Source organism: Salvelinus namaycush, chromosome 19 (genome assembly GCF_016432855.1).
Source record: "Salvelinus namaycush isolate Seneca chromosome 19, SaNama_1.0, whole genome shotgun sequence".
NCBI lineage: Eukaryota > Metazoa > Chordata > Actinopteri > Salmoniformes > Salmonidae > Salvelinus > Salvelinus namaycush.
Window position 1 is genome coordinate 17,894,494 of NC_052325.1, and position 16,998 is coordinate 17,911,491.

Sequence of the window (16,998 nt, forward strand, 5' to 3'; positions counted from 1 at the left end):
GGCATACATGTCTCTTGGCCATTTCTGTTGTGTAATTACATAGATTTTTACGTTTAGAGTGGCACTGTAAATTGCCTGTAGGCCTAGGCCACATGTTAACTGTTAACTGAGTTCATTTGACATCTGATCATTTGATGAGTCGATTAGTTCTCAACCTGCTGATTGTCAGCCTCCAGTTGTTATTGTCTCGTCTTTGGGCGGACACTAGGTACTGTGTCCCAGGGTTTGGCCAGGGTTTGGCCCTAACATGCAGACCCCATGGAGCCTCTGATTTCTGGAATTGACAGACAGACAAGCTGCTTTGGGCCAGGTGCAGGGAGCATTTCTGACGAGTCCCTCAGCCTCATTTCTCTGCTGCTAAAAATATCCTGTTGTGCTGCTCTCAGATAGTTTCGGACCCTTCATATACTGTATTAAGTAAAACCATATTACTCAGCTAGATATCAAATGGGTATTGTTGTGAGACCAAAGTATAGACTGCAGATTAAAATAAGCTGTTAGCTAAATCTGGCACTAATACACCTCAGTATTGTCTAAATTGTTGATTATTGTGTCGGCCTAATAATATAAATATAGAATATGTCCCTGTTAAATAGCCTAAATGATATAAATAAACATGTAGTCCTATTGGCTGTAGGCTATTTTGAATTAGTAGTTTAACTCTGTGTTTTCATGTTGTGTCTTTCTTCCAGGGTGCCATCCACAATGTCAACACAGGCGCCAACATTTACACAGCCGCTGCAGAGCGTTGTGGCACTAGAGGGTAGTGCTGCAACGTTCGAGGCGCAAGTTAGTGGTAAGACATCTTTCTTTTTTTCTTGTCACGAAGTTCCAGTTCTGCAATTCTATTCACATCACACATGTTGACCTAGCCACCGACCTTGTTTCTAGAACTTTAGCTACCAATTGATAATCTCAGTCAATTGTTAATTGATTCAAGCAAGCAACATTTATCTTAACACACATCAGATAATCTATATGAATACATATTAACATTTGTCAACAGTATCATTAATAAAACAAATTACAAACTTTACCTCCAGGTAATCCAGTTCCTGAGGTGAGCTGGTTCCGTGATGGCCAGGTTCTTTCCGCTGCCGCTCTGCCCGGCGCACAGATCTCGTTCAGCGATGGCCGCGCTGTTCTGATGATCCCTGCTGTGACAGCCGCACACAGTGGAAGATTTTCTGTGAGAGCCACCAATGGTGCTGGACAAGCCACTAGCACCGCTGAACTTCTTGTTACAGGTGACATGTTGTATTTGTTTTACCTGAGATCTGTTTTAATTGGTGGTTCAGTTATTGTGTGACTCTCACTAACACAAATGTTCTCTTACAGTGGAGACCGCACCACCCAACTTTATTCAGAGACTTCAGAGTATGACCGTGAGACAAGGAAGCCAAGTGAGACTGGATGTTCGTGTTGCAGGAATCCCTACACCTGTGGTAAAGTTCTACAGAGAGGGAGCTGAGATACAGAGCTCTGCTGACTTTCAGATTGTTCAAGAAGGAGACCTTTACAGTTTGTTGATTGCCGAAGCCTTCCCAGAGGATTCTGGAACTTACTCTGTAAATGCTTCAAACAGCAGCGGACGGGCTACCTCCACTGCTGAACTGCTGGTTCAAGGTGAGACTGCATGACTCCTTTAACTTGAATCATTAATGATGGGAAACAGGAATCATGTGGGTAGATGAGCAGAGAATGAGCCAAAGCTTACTCATATTGGTATTTATGTTTGGAACTAAAATACATTAGTAAAAAACATTTAAGAAAACATGTAAACTAATGTAATTTAGTATTTCTGTATTTTGAATTCATGCTGTGTCAATAGATTAAATGCTCATATATATATATATGTAAATATATATATATATAGAGAGAGAGATAGTTATATATATATATATAGAGTTATACATATAGAGATGTCAAGTATTTATGTTAATTCTAGATATAATTATTTTCCAATGTCCAGGTGAAGAGGTAGCAGTCCCTGCTAAGAAGACAAAGACTATTATGTCATCATCTTCTCAGATGACGTCTTCTCAGACCCGCCAGACCAGAGAGACCAGAGTAAGATTATACTGTAGTCTTAGTCCAAAGTCATATATAAGCTTTAAAAAAAAGTGAACCCAGTGAGAAAAACTAAATTCTCCATTGAAAAAACATAATTTCAATCAGTTTCTCTATTGAAAAGACATCATTTCAATCAGTTTCGCCATTGAAATTACATCTTTTCAACCAGTTTTGCTCACTGGGAAGTATACCTTCAACAATAGAAAATGCTATAAAAGATATGAAACCTTACTAACTATCTTTCTCATCTTTCAATTCAGAGAGTGGAGTCACATTTCCAGTCCAGCTCTATGATGGAAATGCGTGTTGAAGGTGGTGTAGTGACCCAGACATTGGCACACAAGACCCCACCACGTGTGCCTCCAAAGCCAACCTCAACCTCCAAGTCCCCAACACCACCATCTCTTGCAGCCAGGGTTGCAGGCGGACGTCATCAGTCACCATCACCTGTGAGACATGTCAAGGCGCCCACTCCGGCCCCTGTCAGGTAAGACATTTGATCTTCATCCTATTGGAAAACACAGGGCTGGTTTCCTGGACTCCTATTAAGTCTACTACTGGACTACAAAAAGCATGCTCAATGGGGATTCTCCGTTCAAAGAGCTTTGTAGTCCTGGACTAGGCTTAGTCTAGGTCTGGGAAACCGACTCACATTGCTATTGTAGTAGACTTCAAACTCTTACATTTGTGTCTATTCTGAAATAACGTTTGTGTGCCTGTTTTCCATTTTCAGGTCTGCCTCTCCCACTTCTGCCTCAAGACTGTCTGTGTCACCAATCAGACCAGTCAAATCCCCACTGACCACACGCAAACAAGTATCCCATAGTCCAGATGTGCCTCCACCATGGAAGCAGGGAGAGGGATTTGTGGCAGAGTCCAGCTACAGCATGACCGCTGCCTCTAGTGCCAGTCATGTCCAGACTTCTGCCACCCATGCTCACATGGAGCAGCACTGGGAGGGCTCTTATGGATTGAAAACGACTGGTGCTGCTGTATCTGGTGTCGCTGTGAGAGAGGTAAGGAGATCGCCATCTGGGCCGCTCAACTCTGTGGGAGTGGATCCATCTAGTGGTCTACTCCCTCCTGCACCTCCAGCTTGATGATTAGTTGATTATTTGAATCAAATTATTTGTGTAGGGCTAGGGCAAGAAACAAAATGTGCACGGGGGGAGAAAGGAGCCTCAATAGATGTGAATATGGCAAGTTGAATGGTTACACACAACAGAATGTTTCAATGAGCAAATAACTACACGGATATGTTGAACTTTTTGTCATCAGTGTGATGTTTTCCTTGTTCAATGTTATTACTGTGATCCATAACAGAAGGTTTCAATAGGAGCAAATTACTACACAGATCTTACTGATAGTCATACATGTGATACGTTTTCCTTGTTCAATGTTCTTATATGATGTTCATGCATTTGATTGCTTCCTAATCACACTAACAAATGGAAGCGCCAGCAGCATGATACGGATGATAAAGTGATTGCTGTAGCTACCGTGGTAGCAGCGGTGGACCAGGCTCGTAGCTGCAACTCCCAGTCTGTAGATGGATCCTGCACACAGACAAGCTCTGCTGCTGTGTTTATAGCACCAATACAGGAGCAGGTAGATTAGAAATAAAACCCTCTCCCCTCCATATCCACCAAAGGAGGCTGGTGGAAGGAGCTATAGCAGTACAGACTCATTGTAATGCTGGAGTGGAATAATGGAACAGAGTCAAACATGTGGTTTCCATATGAAGCAACCAGGGCAATAGTGGTGGCAGCAGTTGTCAAAATGGCTGGTGAGGCAGAGGGAGAAACTGTCGGCACTGAGATCCAACATGGAGATAATATGGGAAGCTTCACTGCTTCAAGTATGATGGTGACTACTGAGGAGCAGGTAGCTGAGGTGTGATGATGACACACCAGTGATCACTCCCCATTTCCTCCTTTGTTTTTATTCATTATACAAAATGATCAAAAACTTACATCTCTACATCAAACATGTCTAACAAAACAAAGCACAGGTATAAACAAGAAAATACTAAATACATACAAAATATATATATATATATATATATATAAATAACAAATATAAATATTTCCTCCATTTTACTCTCTCACTTTCCCCATTTCTTTTGTCACATCCCTTTCTCTTTATAGTCCTGTTATTGTCAACCTCCTGGTGGCATGTTTTAAGAGGTTTGCTGAGCGCTAAGTCCTCATCATTATGTGACTAAACCACTTCATAATATTGCTGTGAATGCACAGTATGATGCAATGATATGTTAAATTACACAACATGTTCTTTGTAGATGTTTTGTTACATTCATTTGTATGTTATGTTATGTTTTGTTAAGTTATGTCAACTTTTTGTTGTTACTACTGCCATGGATGATGTGTATGATCTATGTGCTGTATGTGTTACATTCACTGCTTGTTGTCTCAAAAGGTTGAGGGTGGGAAAAAAGCGGAGGCAAAGGCTAAAGTGGTTGCTGCTGTTGACCTAGCACGTGTTCGGAAGCCTATTCATGGAGAGCGGGGTCATGCTGAAGAGGAAACCATAGATTCTGATTTAAAACAGCAGACGATGCTGTCTACTACTGAGCAACAATTCTCAACGAGGACTGAGGCTGGGCAAATGCTAACAACAATTCAAACCCTTGCTCCTGAACAGAGTATTCATGTCTCCCAGGTTAGACGTGACTTTTAATCAGACAACAGAAGAAGAAAGACAAACATTTAAAAATTCGTAATTTGTTCTATTTTTGGGGTTGTAATCACTCAATCTGAACTCCATTGGTTATTTTAGATGCAAAGAACTACCACTCAAGTGGATACTGGCCTTGCACCATCCCCAATTCCACATTTCACAGTTTCAAAAGTTATGGTTCCTAAACCTGACCATAGCTATGAGGTAAGCATAGGCAACATCGGGTAAGCAGTGCAACATAACAGAAACAAGAAAATAAATCAATAATTGTCTATCTTATATCGGGGGTAGATATTTATACATATGTAAACATGGTTCCTGCTTGCCTGAGATGCAACTTTCTATCTTTGTAGCAATAATTCAGATGAGAACTTAATACAACATGTAATCTAAACAATAATGATTTGTTATATTTGATTTTGGTCTTAATCACTCCCCTCCTATTACCATTAATCAATAGTTATACTAATAATGTAATATTCGTTTGAATAATCCTCTAACATACTGTAGTTTTATACTTTATTTTAAACCCCTCAATTCATATAGGCTTTAATCAAACTAACTTAGATTCCCCATCTTGTGGCTAAACAAAACAAACCCAAGACGTTCATAATGTTTTGTTCTGATTCGTGATGATAATGGTATTCTCCTTGGGTTGATCAGGTTTCAATAGCAGGTTCTGCTATTGCCACACTGCAGAAAGAGTTATCCTCTACCTCTGCACATGCTGCTCAAAAGATCATCAAGCCAGTCAAGCCTCCATCTCATAAGATTGTGGTGGCGACAAGAGTGACGCCAGAGCCGACCCCGCCTCCGTTTAAAGATATCGCAGACAGATATCAGACACATTTCGACACTCAGTTACAGCAGAAACAGATAGGCACTTCGTTTTCAGGGGGCATGGAGCAAATTTATGAGGACTGGGAACAACAGGTTTGTAACCCAGGTGTTTTTCAGATACTAGTCCCCATGTGTTAGAACCTCTCCTCTCCAGTGTCTTAACAGTTCTCCTTAGTTGTTACTAATCTTAACATCAGCCTTGTATACCTCCCCTCCTACGACACCCTCTAACTAAACCAGTCCATTTGTCTTTTGTCGTCCAAGTACATTTTTGTCCACTGCAAAAAAAATGTGCACACACACACACATAGTGCTAGAAATAGTATGACATTAACAGAGATGTGTGTATTCCCTAGGTTGTTGAAACAGCAGTTGTTCCATCACCAATGGAGGAGCCAACTGTGCCACCTACTCTTGTGGCTGTAAGTATTTTCATATTTTTCATTCTTCATTCTTAAAAAAATATATATATAATTTAATTTTTCATTACTTTTACCTATAGATTAGCATTTTACTGATTATGTGTGTGTTGTTTTCAGGGCTTGAAGAACGTGACTGTGACTGAGGGTGAATCTGTGACTCTGGAATGTCAGATCACTGGTCACCCTGCCCCTGGCATCATGTGGTTCAGAGAGGACTACAGAATTGAGAGCTCCATTGACTTCCAGATCACTTATGAGAGTAAATGTGCCCGTCTGGTCATCCGCGAGGCCTTCGCAGAAGACAGCGGTCGCTTCACTTGCACTGCTACTAGCGAGGCTGGAACCATCAGTACATCCTGCTACCTGCTTGTCAAAGGTAAAGAGCATAAAGACAATGTTATGTATGTCTACCTATACCTTATTGGAATGATTAAACCTGACTTTGATTAAACCTGACTTTGATTAAACCTGACTTTATATTGCAGTGTCAGAGGAGATTGAGAGCAGAGAGGACACTACTGTGTCTGAATATGTTGAAACTTCTGCAGAGCATCAGTGAGTAGAAAACAGCATGAACTGTTAACAAATGTGTTATTTACGAGTTTGCTTTGAAAGCATACAAATTTATAGTTTTTTTGCTTAAGATTGTAGACAATTTCTTGCTCAAGATATTAGATAGTTAAATCATTAAACCTTCCTTTTAGGATTACCATTGGAGCCAAGGAGGAGACCATGTCGGAGGTGAGCGCTGTTGTAGAGACTGTGGAAGCAGCTCCCTTCTTTGTCAAGAAGCCAACTGTGCAGAAGTTGGTGGAGGGCGGAAGTGTTGTCTTTGAGTGCCAGATCGGAGGCAGCCCCAAGCCCCACATTATCTGGAAGAAGACTGGAGTGCCCCTTACTACTGGATACAGGTGACACATTTCTAGTCAATCACAATATTGAATTTGGATTTTTTTGATTGTGCTTTCTACATTACATTATATTTCCATCCATTAGATATAAAGTGCACTACAATAAGGAGAGTGGAGTGTGTAAATTGGAGATCTCCATGACGTTTGCTGATGATGCTGGAGAGTACTCCATCTTTGTCAAGAACCCGCTTGGAGAGGAGTCTGCCTCAGCCAGTCTGCTGGAGGAAGGTCAGTCTGTTGAATTTTTATAAGGAAATTTGCGGGGTTGAGTTATAGCCTTATGCTAAATTGGTATTTCCTATTAAAGTTGGTATATCCCTTATTACAGAGGAATATGAAGAATACATGAAGAAACATGAAGTGACATATAAGACTGTAGTGACTACAATGGTGCAAGAGTCTAAAGTGGCAGACGTACCAACTGTTGCTGTTAGTGGCTATGAGACAGAACAGAGGATGCACATGCATCACAGAATGGCTCAGCAGGCCCAAGCGACACGCACCTTCATCTCCGAGCAGGTATAGTGATCAGCTGAGGCAACTCACACTAAACACTACATCACCTTCACACTAAACACTATATCAACTTCACACTAAACATTACATCAACTTCACACTAAACACTATATCAACCTCACACTAAACACTACATCAACCTCACACTAAACACTATATCAACTTCACACTAAACACTATATCAACCTCACACTAAACACTACATCAACTTCACACTAAACACTACATCAACTTCACACTAAACACTACATCAACTTCACACTAAACACTATATCAACCTCACACTAAACACTACATCAACCTCACACTAAACACTATATCAACCTCACACTAAACACTACATCAACCTCACACTAAACACTACATCAACCTCACACTAAACACTACATCAACCTCACACTAAACACTATATCAACCTCACACTAAACACTATATCAACCTCACACTAAACACTATATCAACCTCACACTAAACACTATATCAACCTCACACTAAACACTACATCAACCTCACACTAAACACTACATCAACTTTACACTAAACACTACATCAACCTCACACTAAACACTACATCAACCTCACACTAAACACTACATCAACCTCACACTAAACACTACATCAACTTCACACTAAACACTACATCAACTTCACACTAAACACTACATCAACTTCACACTAAACACTACATCAACTTCACACTAAACACAATATCAACCTCACACTAAACACTACATCAACTTTACACTAAACACTACATCAACTTCACACTAAACACTACATCAACTTCACACTAAACACTACATCAACTTTACACTAAACACTACATCAACTTTACACTAAACACAATATCAACCTCACACTAAACACTACATCAACTTTACACTAAACACTACATCAACTTCACACTAAACACTACATCAACTTCACACTAAACACTACATCAACCTCACACTAAACACTATATCAACTTCACACTAAACACAATATCAACCTCACACTAAACACTATATCAACTTCACACTAAACACTACATCAACTTCACACTAAACACTATATCAACTTCACACTAAACACTACATCAACCTCACACTAAACACTACATCAACTTCACACTAAACACTACATCAACTTTACACTAAACACTATATCAACCTCACACTAAACACTACATCAACCTCACACTAAACACTACATCAACTTTACACTAAACACAATATCAACCTCACACTAAACACTACATCAACCTCACACTAAACACTACATCAACTTTACACTAAACACTATATCAACCTCACACTAAACACAATATCAACCTCACACTAAACACTACATCAACTTTACACTAAACACTACATCAACCTCACACTAAACACTACATCAACTTTACACTAAACACAATATCAACCTCACACTAAACACTACATCAACTTTACACTAAACACTACATCAACTTCACACTAAACACTACATCAACTTTACACTAAACACAATATCAACCTCACACTAAACACTACATCAACTTTACACTAAACACTACATCAACTTCACACTAAACACTACATCAACCTCACACTAAACACTACATCAACTTTACACTAAACACAATATCAACCTCACACTAAACACTACATCAACCTCACACTAAACACTACATCAACTTCACACTAAACACAATATCAACCTCACACTAAACACTACATCAACCTCACACTAAACACTACATCAACCTCACACTAAACACTACATCATCCTGACACTAAACACTACATCAACCTCACACTAAACACTACATCAACTTCACACTAAACACTACATCAACCTCACACTAAACACTACATCAACCTCACACTAAACACTACATCAACCTCACACTAAACACTACATCAACCTCACACTAAACACTACATCAACCTCACACTAAACACTACATCAACCTCACACTAAACACAATATCAACCTCACACTAAACACTACATCAACTTTACACTAAACACTACATCAACCTCACACTAAACACTACATCAACTTCACACTAAACACTACATCAACCTCACACTAAACACTACATCAACCTCACACTAAACACAATATCAACCTCACACTAAACACTACATCAACTTTACACTAAACACTACATCAACCTCACACTAAACACTACATCAACCTCACACTAAACACAATATCAACCTCACACTAAACACTACATCACCTCACACTAAACACAATATCAACCTCACACTAAACACTACATCAACTTTACACTAAACACTACATCAACCTCACACTAAACACTACATCAACTTCACACTAAACACTACATTATCCTGACACTAAACACAATATCAACCTCACACTAAACACTACATCAACCTCACACTAAACACTACATCAACTTTACACTAAACACTACATCAACCTCACACTAAACACTACATCAACTTCACACTAAACACTACATCATCCTGACACTAAACACAATATCAACCTCACACTAAACACTACATCAACCTCACACTAAACACTACATCAACTTTACACTAAACACTACATCAACTTCACACTAAACACAATATCAACCTCACACTAAACACTCATCAGATGTTATTTGACATTTGGCCTGTTTTTGTGGTCTTTTTACACTACAATGGAAATCCAATAATTCACTCAATAGCTTTACTTTAAAAAAAATTGTTTACAGGAACTCAAGGTTACTGTCGTTGAGGAGAGGGTTATCCATGAGATTGAGGTCCGCATCATGCAGATTACATACCAACAAATTGTGACTGAGGATCGGGAAGAGATGGTGACTGTGGCAGACCGTGAGGCTGTACAGTCAGCCTTTAGTACTCCAGTTAAAAACTACAGAATCATGGAAGGAATGGGGGTCACTTTCCACTGCAAAATGGCAGGAACTCCACTACCCAAGGTAGTCAGAAAACATGTATTTTTATATTTTGTGTCCATTCTACTTTATATAAATGTTAAGATGAAACATTGCATATATTTATCCATCATTTCTTGTCTTTCAAAAGATTGTATGGTACAAAGATGGCAAGCGTATCCATCATGGGGGCCGTTACCAGATGGAGAGTCTTCATGATGGTAGAGCCAGCCTGCGTCTTCCTGTGGTGCTGCCAGAGGATGAAGGTGTTTACACAGCATTAGCTAGCAACATGAAGGGCAACTCTGTAAGCTCTGGGAAACTGTACGTGGTGCCCACTGCAGGAGCAGAAGCTCCACAGATGCCTGAGTCACCGGCAATGCAGAGAATGAGGTGAGATGTTATGCTATGAATCCCACATGTAAGTGATGTAGCTGCTTAATAGCCTAATCATAAAGCCATCATAAGAACTTTTCATTTCTGTGTTTATTTGCTCAGGTCCACATCCCCACGCTCTACAAGCCGCTCTCCCGGTCGCTCTCCCGGACGCTCTCCTGCTCGCAGACTTGATGACACTGATGAGAGTCAGCTGGAGAGACTGTACAAGCCTGTGTTTGTCTTGAAGCCACAGTCATTCAAGTGTGCTGAAGGGCAGACTGCCAGATTTGACCTGAAAGTAGTTGGTAGACCCATGCCTGACACTTTCTGGTTCCACAATGGTAATTGATGTGAAAACATGATACATCGTCTAGGATATGATTTATAAAATAAAATATTAAACTATTATTCCTTTCTTTGTTCTTTTCAGGACAACAAGTTGTCAATGATTACACCCACAAGATAGTGGTGAAGGAAGATGGAACTACATCACTGATTGTGGTTCCAGCCATGCCCCATGACTCTGGAGAGTGGACCGTGGTCGCTCAGAACAGAGCTGGAAGGACCTCTGTCTCCATGACACTTACAGTTGATGGTAAGGCTCCATTTGAAATATGTGACTGGCTCAGGAAAAGGGGCACATTTTGATTTGTGCTCCAGTGAATATTTCAGGACATGAATCTATTGTTTATTTGTTATTTATTTTTATTCCATTCATTTATATGTGCTTGATCTTTGTTACATTTACAGCCAAAGAAAACCTGATCAGACCCCAGTTTATTGAGAAGCTGAAGAACATCAGTGTCAAGAAAGGCACTCTGGTTGAGTTGGCTGTCAAAGCCATCGGAAACCCCCTGCCTGATATTGTTTGGCTGAAAAACAGTGACATCATCTCCCCAATGAAGCACCCAAATATCAAGTGAGTGTCTTGTCCATATCATGAGTTAAAATGCAGTTAGTGTATTGACCTCACATGTTGAATATTCTGAGTCTATGCAGATACATTACAGTAGCCTAGCAGTTAAGAGTGTTGGGCCAGAAACCAAAAGGTCACTGGTTCGAATCCCCGAGCCGACTAGGTGAAAAAGCGGTTGATTTGCCCTTGAGCAAGGCACTTAACCCTAGTTGCTCTGGATAAGAGTGTCTACCAAATGACTAAAATGTAATACACATGTATATATTTCAGGATTGAAGGCACCAAAGGAGAGGCCAAATTCCAGATCCCCCAAACAGTAGGCACTGATAGTGCTTGGTACACAGCCACAGCCATTAACAAAGCTGGAAGAGATACCACTCGCTGCAGGGTCAACATTGAGGTGGAAACTGCTGAACCTGCACCAGAGAGGAGACTCATTATTCCCAAGGGAACATACAAGGCCAAGGAAATTGCAGCTCCAGAGTTGGAATCCCTGCATCTCCGTTATGGTCAAGAGCAGTGGGAGGAGGCTGACCTATATGACAAGGACAAGCAGCAGAAACCGCAGTTTAAGAAGAAGCTGACTTCTGTCAGGCTGAAGCATTCTGGTGTTGTCCACTTTGAATGCAGACTGACCCCTATTGGTGATCCCACTATGGTGGTTGAGTGGTTGCTTGATGGCAAACCCCTGGCAGCTGCTAACAGGTTGCGTATGGTTAATGAATTTGGCTACTGTAGTCTTGACTTTGAAGTTGCCTATGCCAGAGACAGTGGTGTCATCACCTGCAGAGCCACTAACACGTTTGGTGCCGATCAGACCTCGGCTACACTGATTGTAAAGGAGGAGAAGAGCATGGTGGAGGAAACTCAGTTACCTGAGGGCAGGAGGGGACTACACAGAATTGATGAGATGGAGCGCATGGCTCACGAAGGAGGTCCTTCTGGAGTCACTGCAGATGAGTATTCAGAGAAGACAAAGCCTGAAATTGTCCTTCTTCCTGAGAATGCAAATGTGCAGGAAGGTGAAATTGCAAGGTTCCGTTGCAGAGTAACTGGTTATCCTACACCTAAGGTCAACTGGTACCTCAATGGGCAGCTCATTCGCAAGAGCAAGAGAATGAGACTTCGCTATGATGGCATTTACTATCTTGAGATTATCGATATCAAGTCATACGATGCAGGAGATGTCAAAGTGTTAGCAGAGAACCCTGAGGGCACAGCTGAGCATCTGGTGAAGCTGGAGATCACACAGAAAGAGGACTTCAGATCTATTCTTCGTCGTGCACCAGAGCCTAAGGCCCCAGAGCCTAGCACCATGGCTGAACATGGCAGAGTTTCCTTTGATGTGGTTAAGGTTGAAAAACCAACTGCCATCAAAGAAACCAAAGAGGTAGTGCAACTAAAGAAGACCGAAAGAGTCATCCATTCAAAATCCACAGAGGAGACAGACGAGTTGAAGGGCAAATTTAAGCGCAGGACAGAGGAAGGTTATTATGAAGCCATCACTGCTGTGGAGCTCAAGTCTCGTAAGAAGGATGAGTCCTATGAGGATATGCTTAGGAAGAGGAAGGAAGAACTGCTTCACCATCAAAAAATGTTGTCTGAGGCTGAGAAGAAAAAAGAGGAGGAACGCAAGGTTCATGTTCCCTCAATTAAACCAGAGAGAGTAAAGCTCTCTCCCAGCATGGAAGCTCCAAAGATCATTGAACGCATTGCTAGTCAGACCGTGTCTCAGATGGAAGAAGTTCACTTCAGAGTCAGAGTTACCGGTAGACCAGACCCTGAGTGCCAGTGGTTCAAGAATGGAATTCTGTTGGAGAAAACAGATCGCATTTACTCATTCTGGCCTGAAGACAACGTATGTGAATTAGTGATCAAAAAGGTCACAGCAGAAGACTCTGCTAGCATCATGGTCAAAGCCATGAACATTGCTGGAGAGACTTCAAGCCATGCATTCTTATTGGTGCAAGGTAAAGTACTAATTTCAGTAATTTTTCTACATTGTTCATAGCATTAGTAGCCTATTGTCTGAGTTTGTGACACAAGATGCACAGTAGTAATGTTTCAGGGCCGGGCCTCATTAGTACCAGGTACTGTAAGCAAAAAAATTAAATAACCTGCCATTGATCATCATTCAGTGGACATTATTAAGTTATTGCAATCTGAAACCTAGATATCAAACCTAATTTAAATGTGTGTAATTGATATTCTGTATGAATCACGGCATCCCTGATACTCACATTATACCATCTTCATCCTTTTAGCAAAGACAGTCATCACCTTCACACAAGAACTAGAAGAAACCAACGTGAAAGAGAAAGAAACCATGGCGACCTTTGAGTGTGAGACCAATGAGCCTTTTGTTAAAGTCAAATGGCTGATGAACAATGCAGAGATTTTCTCTGGAGACAAATACAGGATGCACTCAGACAGAAAGGTTCATTTCCTTTCTGTACTGATTATCAGCATGAAGGACGATGCAGAATACAGTTGTGCTGTTATTGAAGATGACCACATCAGGACCACTGCCAGACTCAATGTGGAAGGTTTGTAGTTTTTCTTACCACTGGTGTACAAGTAAAACTTTAATGACTGGGTTCCCAGATACAGATTAAACCTAGTCCTAGACTAAAAGGCAGGTTCAATGGAGAAGGACTCAGCTTAATCTGTGGGAAACTTGTCCTTTTTCAACAGTAAATGCACTCTTTGTTTTCTGGAATAGATATACTAACAGTGCTCTCATTATACAGGTGCTCCACTGTCAATTGTGAAGAGGCTGGAGAACATTGAGGTGCCTGAGACCTACTCTGGGGAGTTTGAGTGTGAAGTGTCTCGAGAGGATGCTGAAGGTGTATGGCATTTTGAGAACAATGAGCTCACTCCCAGCAGCAAGCATGCCATCTCCTCCCGCCGTGGACGCCACAGTTTATCTGTGAAAGATGTAAAGAAAGAAGACCAGGGAAAATATACATTCACCACGGGTGAATTCAAGACTAGTGCCTCCCTGAAAATGAAACGTGAGTGTTGTAAGGATGAGGATTTCTATCTAGATGAAAGACAAAAAGAATATGCTTGCAGATAGTTTTTTCATGACCTATTAACATGTGTTGTTGCATGAAATCAAATCTTACTTCAATCTCTTTTCATTTAGTGCGCCCTGTGACCCTGTTGCATCCCCTCTCTGATATGACAATCTGTGAGGGTGACATAAGCCAGTTTGAGGTGCGATTCTCTCAAGAAGATGTTGAGGGCACTTGGATGAAGAATGGTGTTGCCATTGAAGCTTCGGATCGCATCCACATGGTTATTGACAAGCTCATCCATAAACTTCTCATAGAGGATACAGGCAGGCTTGATGGTGGAATGTACTCCTTTGTAGTTCCTGCTCAGGACATTTCCACCACTGCAAAGCTGACTGTTCAAAGTAAGTGATTTGATTTCATACTGTACATTCTAATTTTGAGTATTTCCTTATCTACTATGCCTTATTGTGTTGTCTTTTTCTGTGTGTATTACAGCGATTAGCATCTTGGCCCCACTCAAAGATATTACATCAGTTGAGGGCACCAAGGCTGTTATGGAGGCTAAAATCTCTGCTGCAGATATTAGCTCAATTAAGTGGTTCCACAATGACAAGCTTGTGATGCCCAGTGAGAGAATCCAGATTGTTCCAAAGGGATCCAAGCAGCGTCTGGTGTTCAATAGGACCTTCGCCTCTGATGAAGGAACCTACAAGCTATGTGTTGGCAAAGCTGACTCTAGCTGTAAACTGATGGTCCAAAGTAAGCTTTTGCACAAGTGATTAAATGCAACATAACTTCATACAATACTTTTTGTCAGTTACAGACATTATCCAACTAAAACGTACTTAACTTTTTTTAACAGAAATTTCAATTGTGAAGCAAATGGAGGATCAAGTTTGCACAGAGACACAGCACGTCACATTTAATGTGGAGGTGTCACACCCTGGCATTGATGGTATCTGGACCTTCAAGAAACAACATCTGAAAAATGATTCCAAGTACAAGATAGTGACCAAGGGCAAGAACCACAGTATGACTGTCATTAATGCCATGAAGGATGAAGAGGGGCAATACACATTCGCTGCTGGTGAACAGATATCCAGCGCAAAGCTTACAGTGTCAGGTAAGATAACTCTTGTCAAAAAAGTGCATTACACTGTAAATATATACAAGTTATGGTGTAAAAGTTCAGTTGGATATTACAACAACCATTCACCTACCAAATGTAAAAACTTTTTAGTGCAGTTACCCAATTGGAGGAAATAAATCCAAATGTATTTGTGTTCCCAGGTGGCGCTATATCCAGACCGCTGCATGACATCATTGTGGCTGACTCTCAGACAGCTGAATTTGAGTGTGAGGTGGCCAACCCAACTGCTGAGGGCAAGTGGCTGAAGGATGGACAGCCTTGTAACTTTGGTGAAAATGTCAGGAGTGAGAAAAATGGAGCTGTCAGACGTCTTGTTATTGTCATCACCAGACCCCAGGACATCGGTGAATACACTTACCAGATTGCAAACTCCAAGACAACAGCCAACCTGAGAGTTGAGGGTAGGTGTTACCTCCTGAGTAGAAATGTTAACTTATTTTCAACTGGTGTTAGCATTAATATATGACTATTATATGATTACTATATGCCTGCTGTTATGTCATGTTTGTGTTTGATTTCATAGCTGTGAAAGTCAAGAAGACCCTGAAGAACCAAACCGTCACTGAAACACAAGAAGCAGCATTCATTCTGGAGCTCACCCATGAGAATGTGAAGGGCTCACAATGGATTAAGAATGGCGTAGAGATCCAACCTAGTGAGAAATATGAAGTCACCGTTGATGGCATGGTCCACACCTTGAAGATCAAGAACTGCACCATACACGATGAATCAGTTTATGGATTCAAACTTGGAAAACTATCTGCTAATGCCAGATTGAATGTTGAGGGTAAGTTAATATTTTTATGGTGACAAATTGCAAATGTTTGTCTACTTAAGATTTTGAAAGTTTTGACTCTCAATCTTTTTTTCAGCTATTACTATAACGAAGAAGCCTAAAGATGTGACATCACTATTGGATGCCACTGCCTCTTTTGAGCTGAGCCTGTCTCATGATGACATCCCTATCAAATGGATGTTCAATAACGTTGAGCTTAAACCAAGTGAAAACATCAAAATGCTGTCTGAGAGAAAAGCTCACAAGCTGATCATCCAGAATGTGGATGACCAAAAGGCAGGAGAGTACACTGCTATGGTCGGACATGTGCAGTGCAGTGCTCATTTATATGTTGAATGTAAGTGTTGACACGTGAACAAATAGATGACTCAACCCACACATTAAATGTATTTTCA

At 40.8% G+C, this 16,998-nt stretch overlaps 1 protein-coding gene across 1 annotated transcript in view; it reads left to right on the forward strand.

The window, feature by feature from the left end:
* The first annotated feature begins 705 nt into the window (after positions 1-705).
* Positions 706-16,998, forward strand: part of ttn.1 (titin, tandem duplicate 1) — a 167,363-nt gene continuing 151,070 nt past the window's right edge. Inside the window, exons 1-29 of the mRNA XM_039014232.1 lie at positions 706-796; positions 1,044-1,247; positions 1,339-1,626; positions 1,973-2,070; positions 2,334-2,560; positions 2,807-3,089; positions 4,510-4,752; positions 4,870-4,974; positions 5,434-5,703; positions 5,967-6,032; positions 6,150-6,408; positions 6,518-6,581; positions 6,737-6,943; positions 7,029-7,171; positions 7,272-7,462; positions 10,158-10,385; positions 10,492-10,733; positions 10,839-11,059; positions 11,149-11,313; positions 11,469-11,637; positions 11,905-13,604; positions 13,899-14,180; positions 14,385-14,651; positions 14,786-15,058; positions 15,153-15,416; positions 15,520-15,780; positions 15,948-16,208; positions 16,331-16,594; positions 16,680-16,940. Coding sequence (XP_038870160.1) covers positions 706-796; positions 1,044-1,247; positions 1,339-1,626; positions 1,973-2,070; positions 2,334-2,560; positions 2,807-3,089; positions 4,510-4,752; positions 4,870-4,974; positions 5,434-5,703; positions 5,967-6,032; positions 6,150-6,408; positions 6,518-6,581; positions 6,737-6,943; positions 7,029-7,171; positions 7,272-7,462; positions 10,158-10,385; positions 10,492-10,733; positions 10,839-11,059; positions 11,149-11,313; positions 11,469-11,637; positions 11,905-13,604; positions 13,899-14,180; positions 14,385-14,651; positions 14,786-15,058; positions 15,153-15,416; positions 15,520-15,780; positions 15,948-16,208; positions 16,331-16,594; positions 16,680-16,940 — 7,597 coding nt within the window. The remainder of the gene's footprint in view (positions 797-1,043; positions 1,248-1,338; positions 1,627-1,972; positions 2,071-2,333; positions 2,561-2,806; positions 3,090-4,509; positions 4,753-4,869; positions 4,975-5,433; positions 5,704-5,966; positions 6,033-6,149; positions 6,409-6,517; positions 6,582-6,736; positions 6,944-7,028; positions 7,172-7,271; positions 7,463-10,157; positions 10,386-10,491; positions 10,734-10,838; positions 11,060-11,148; positions 11,314-11,468; positions 11,638-11,904; positions 13,605-13,898; positions 14,181-14,384; positions 14,652-14,785; positions 15,059-15,152; positions 15,417-15,519; positions 15,781-15,947; positions 16,209-16,330; positions 16,595-16,679; positions 16,941-16,998) is intronic.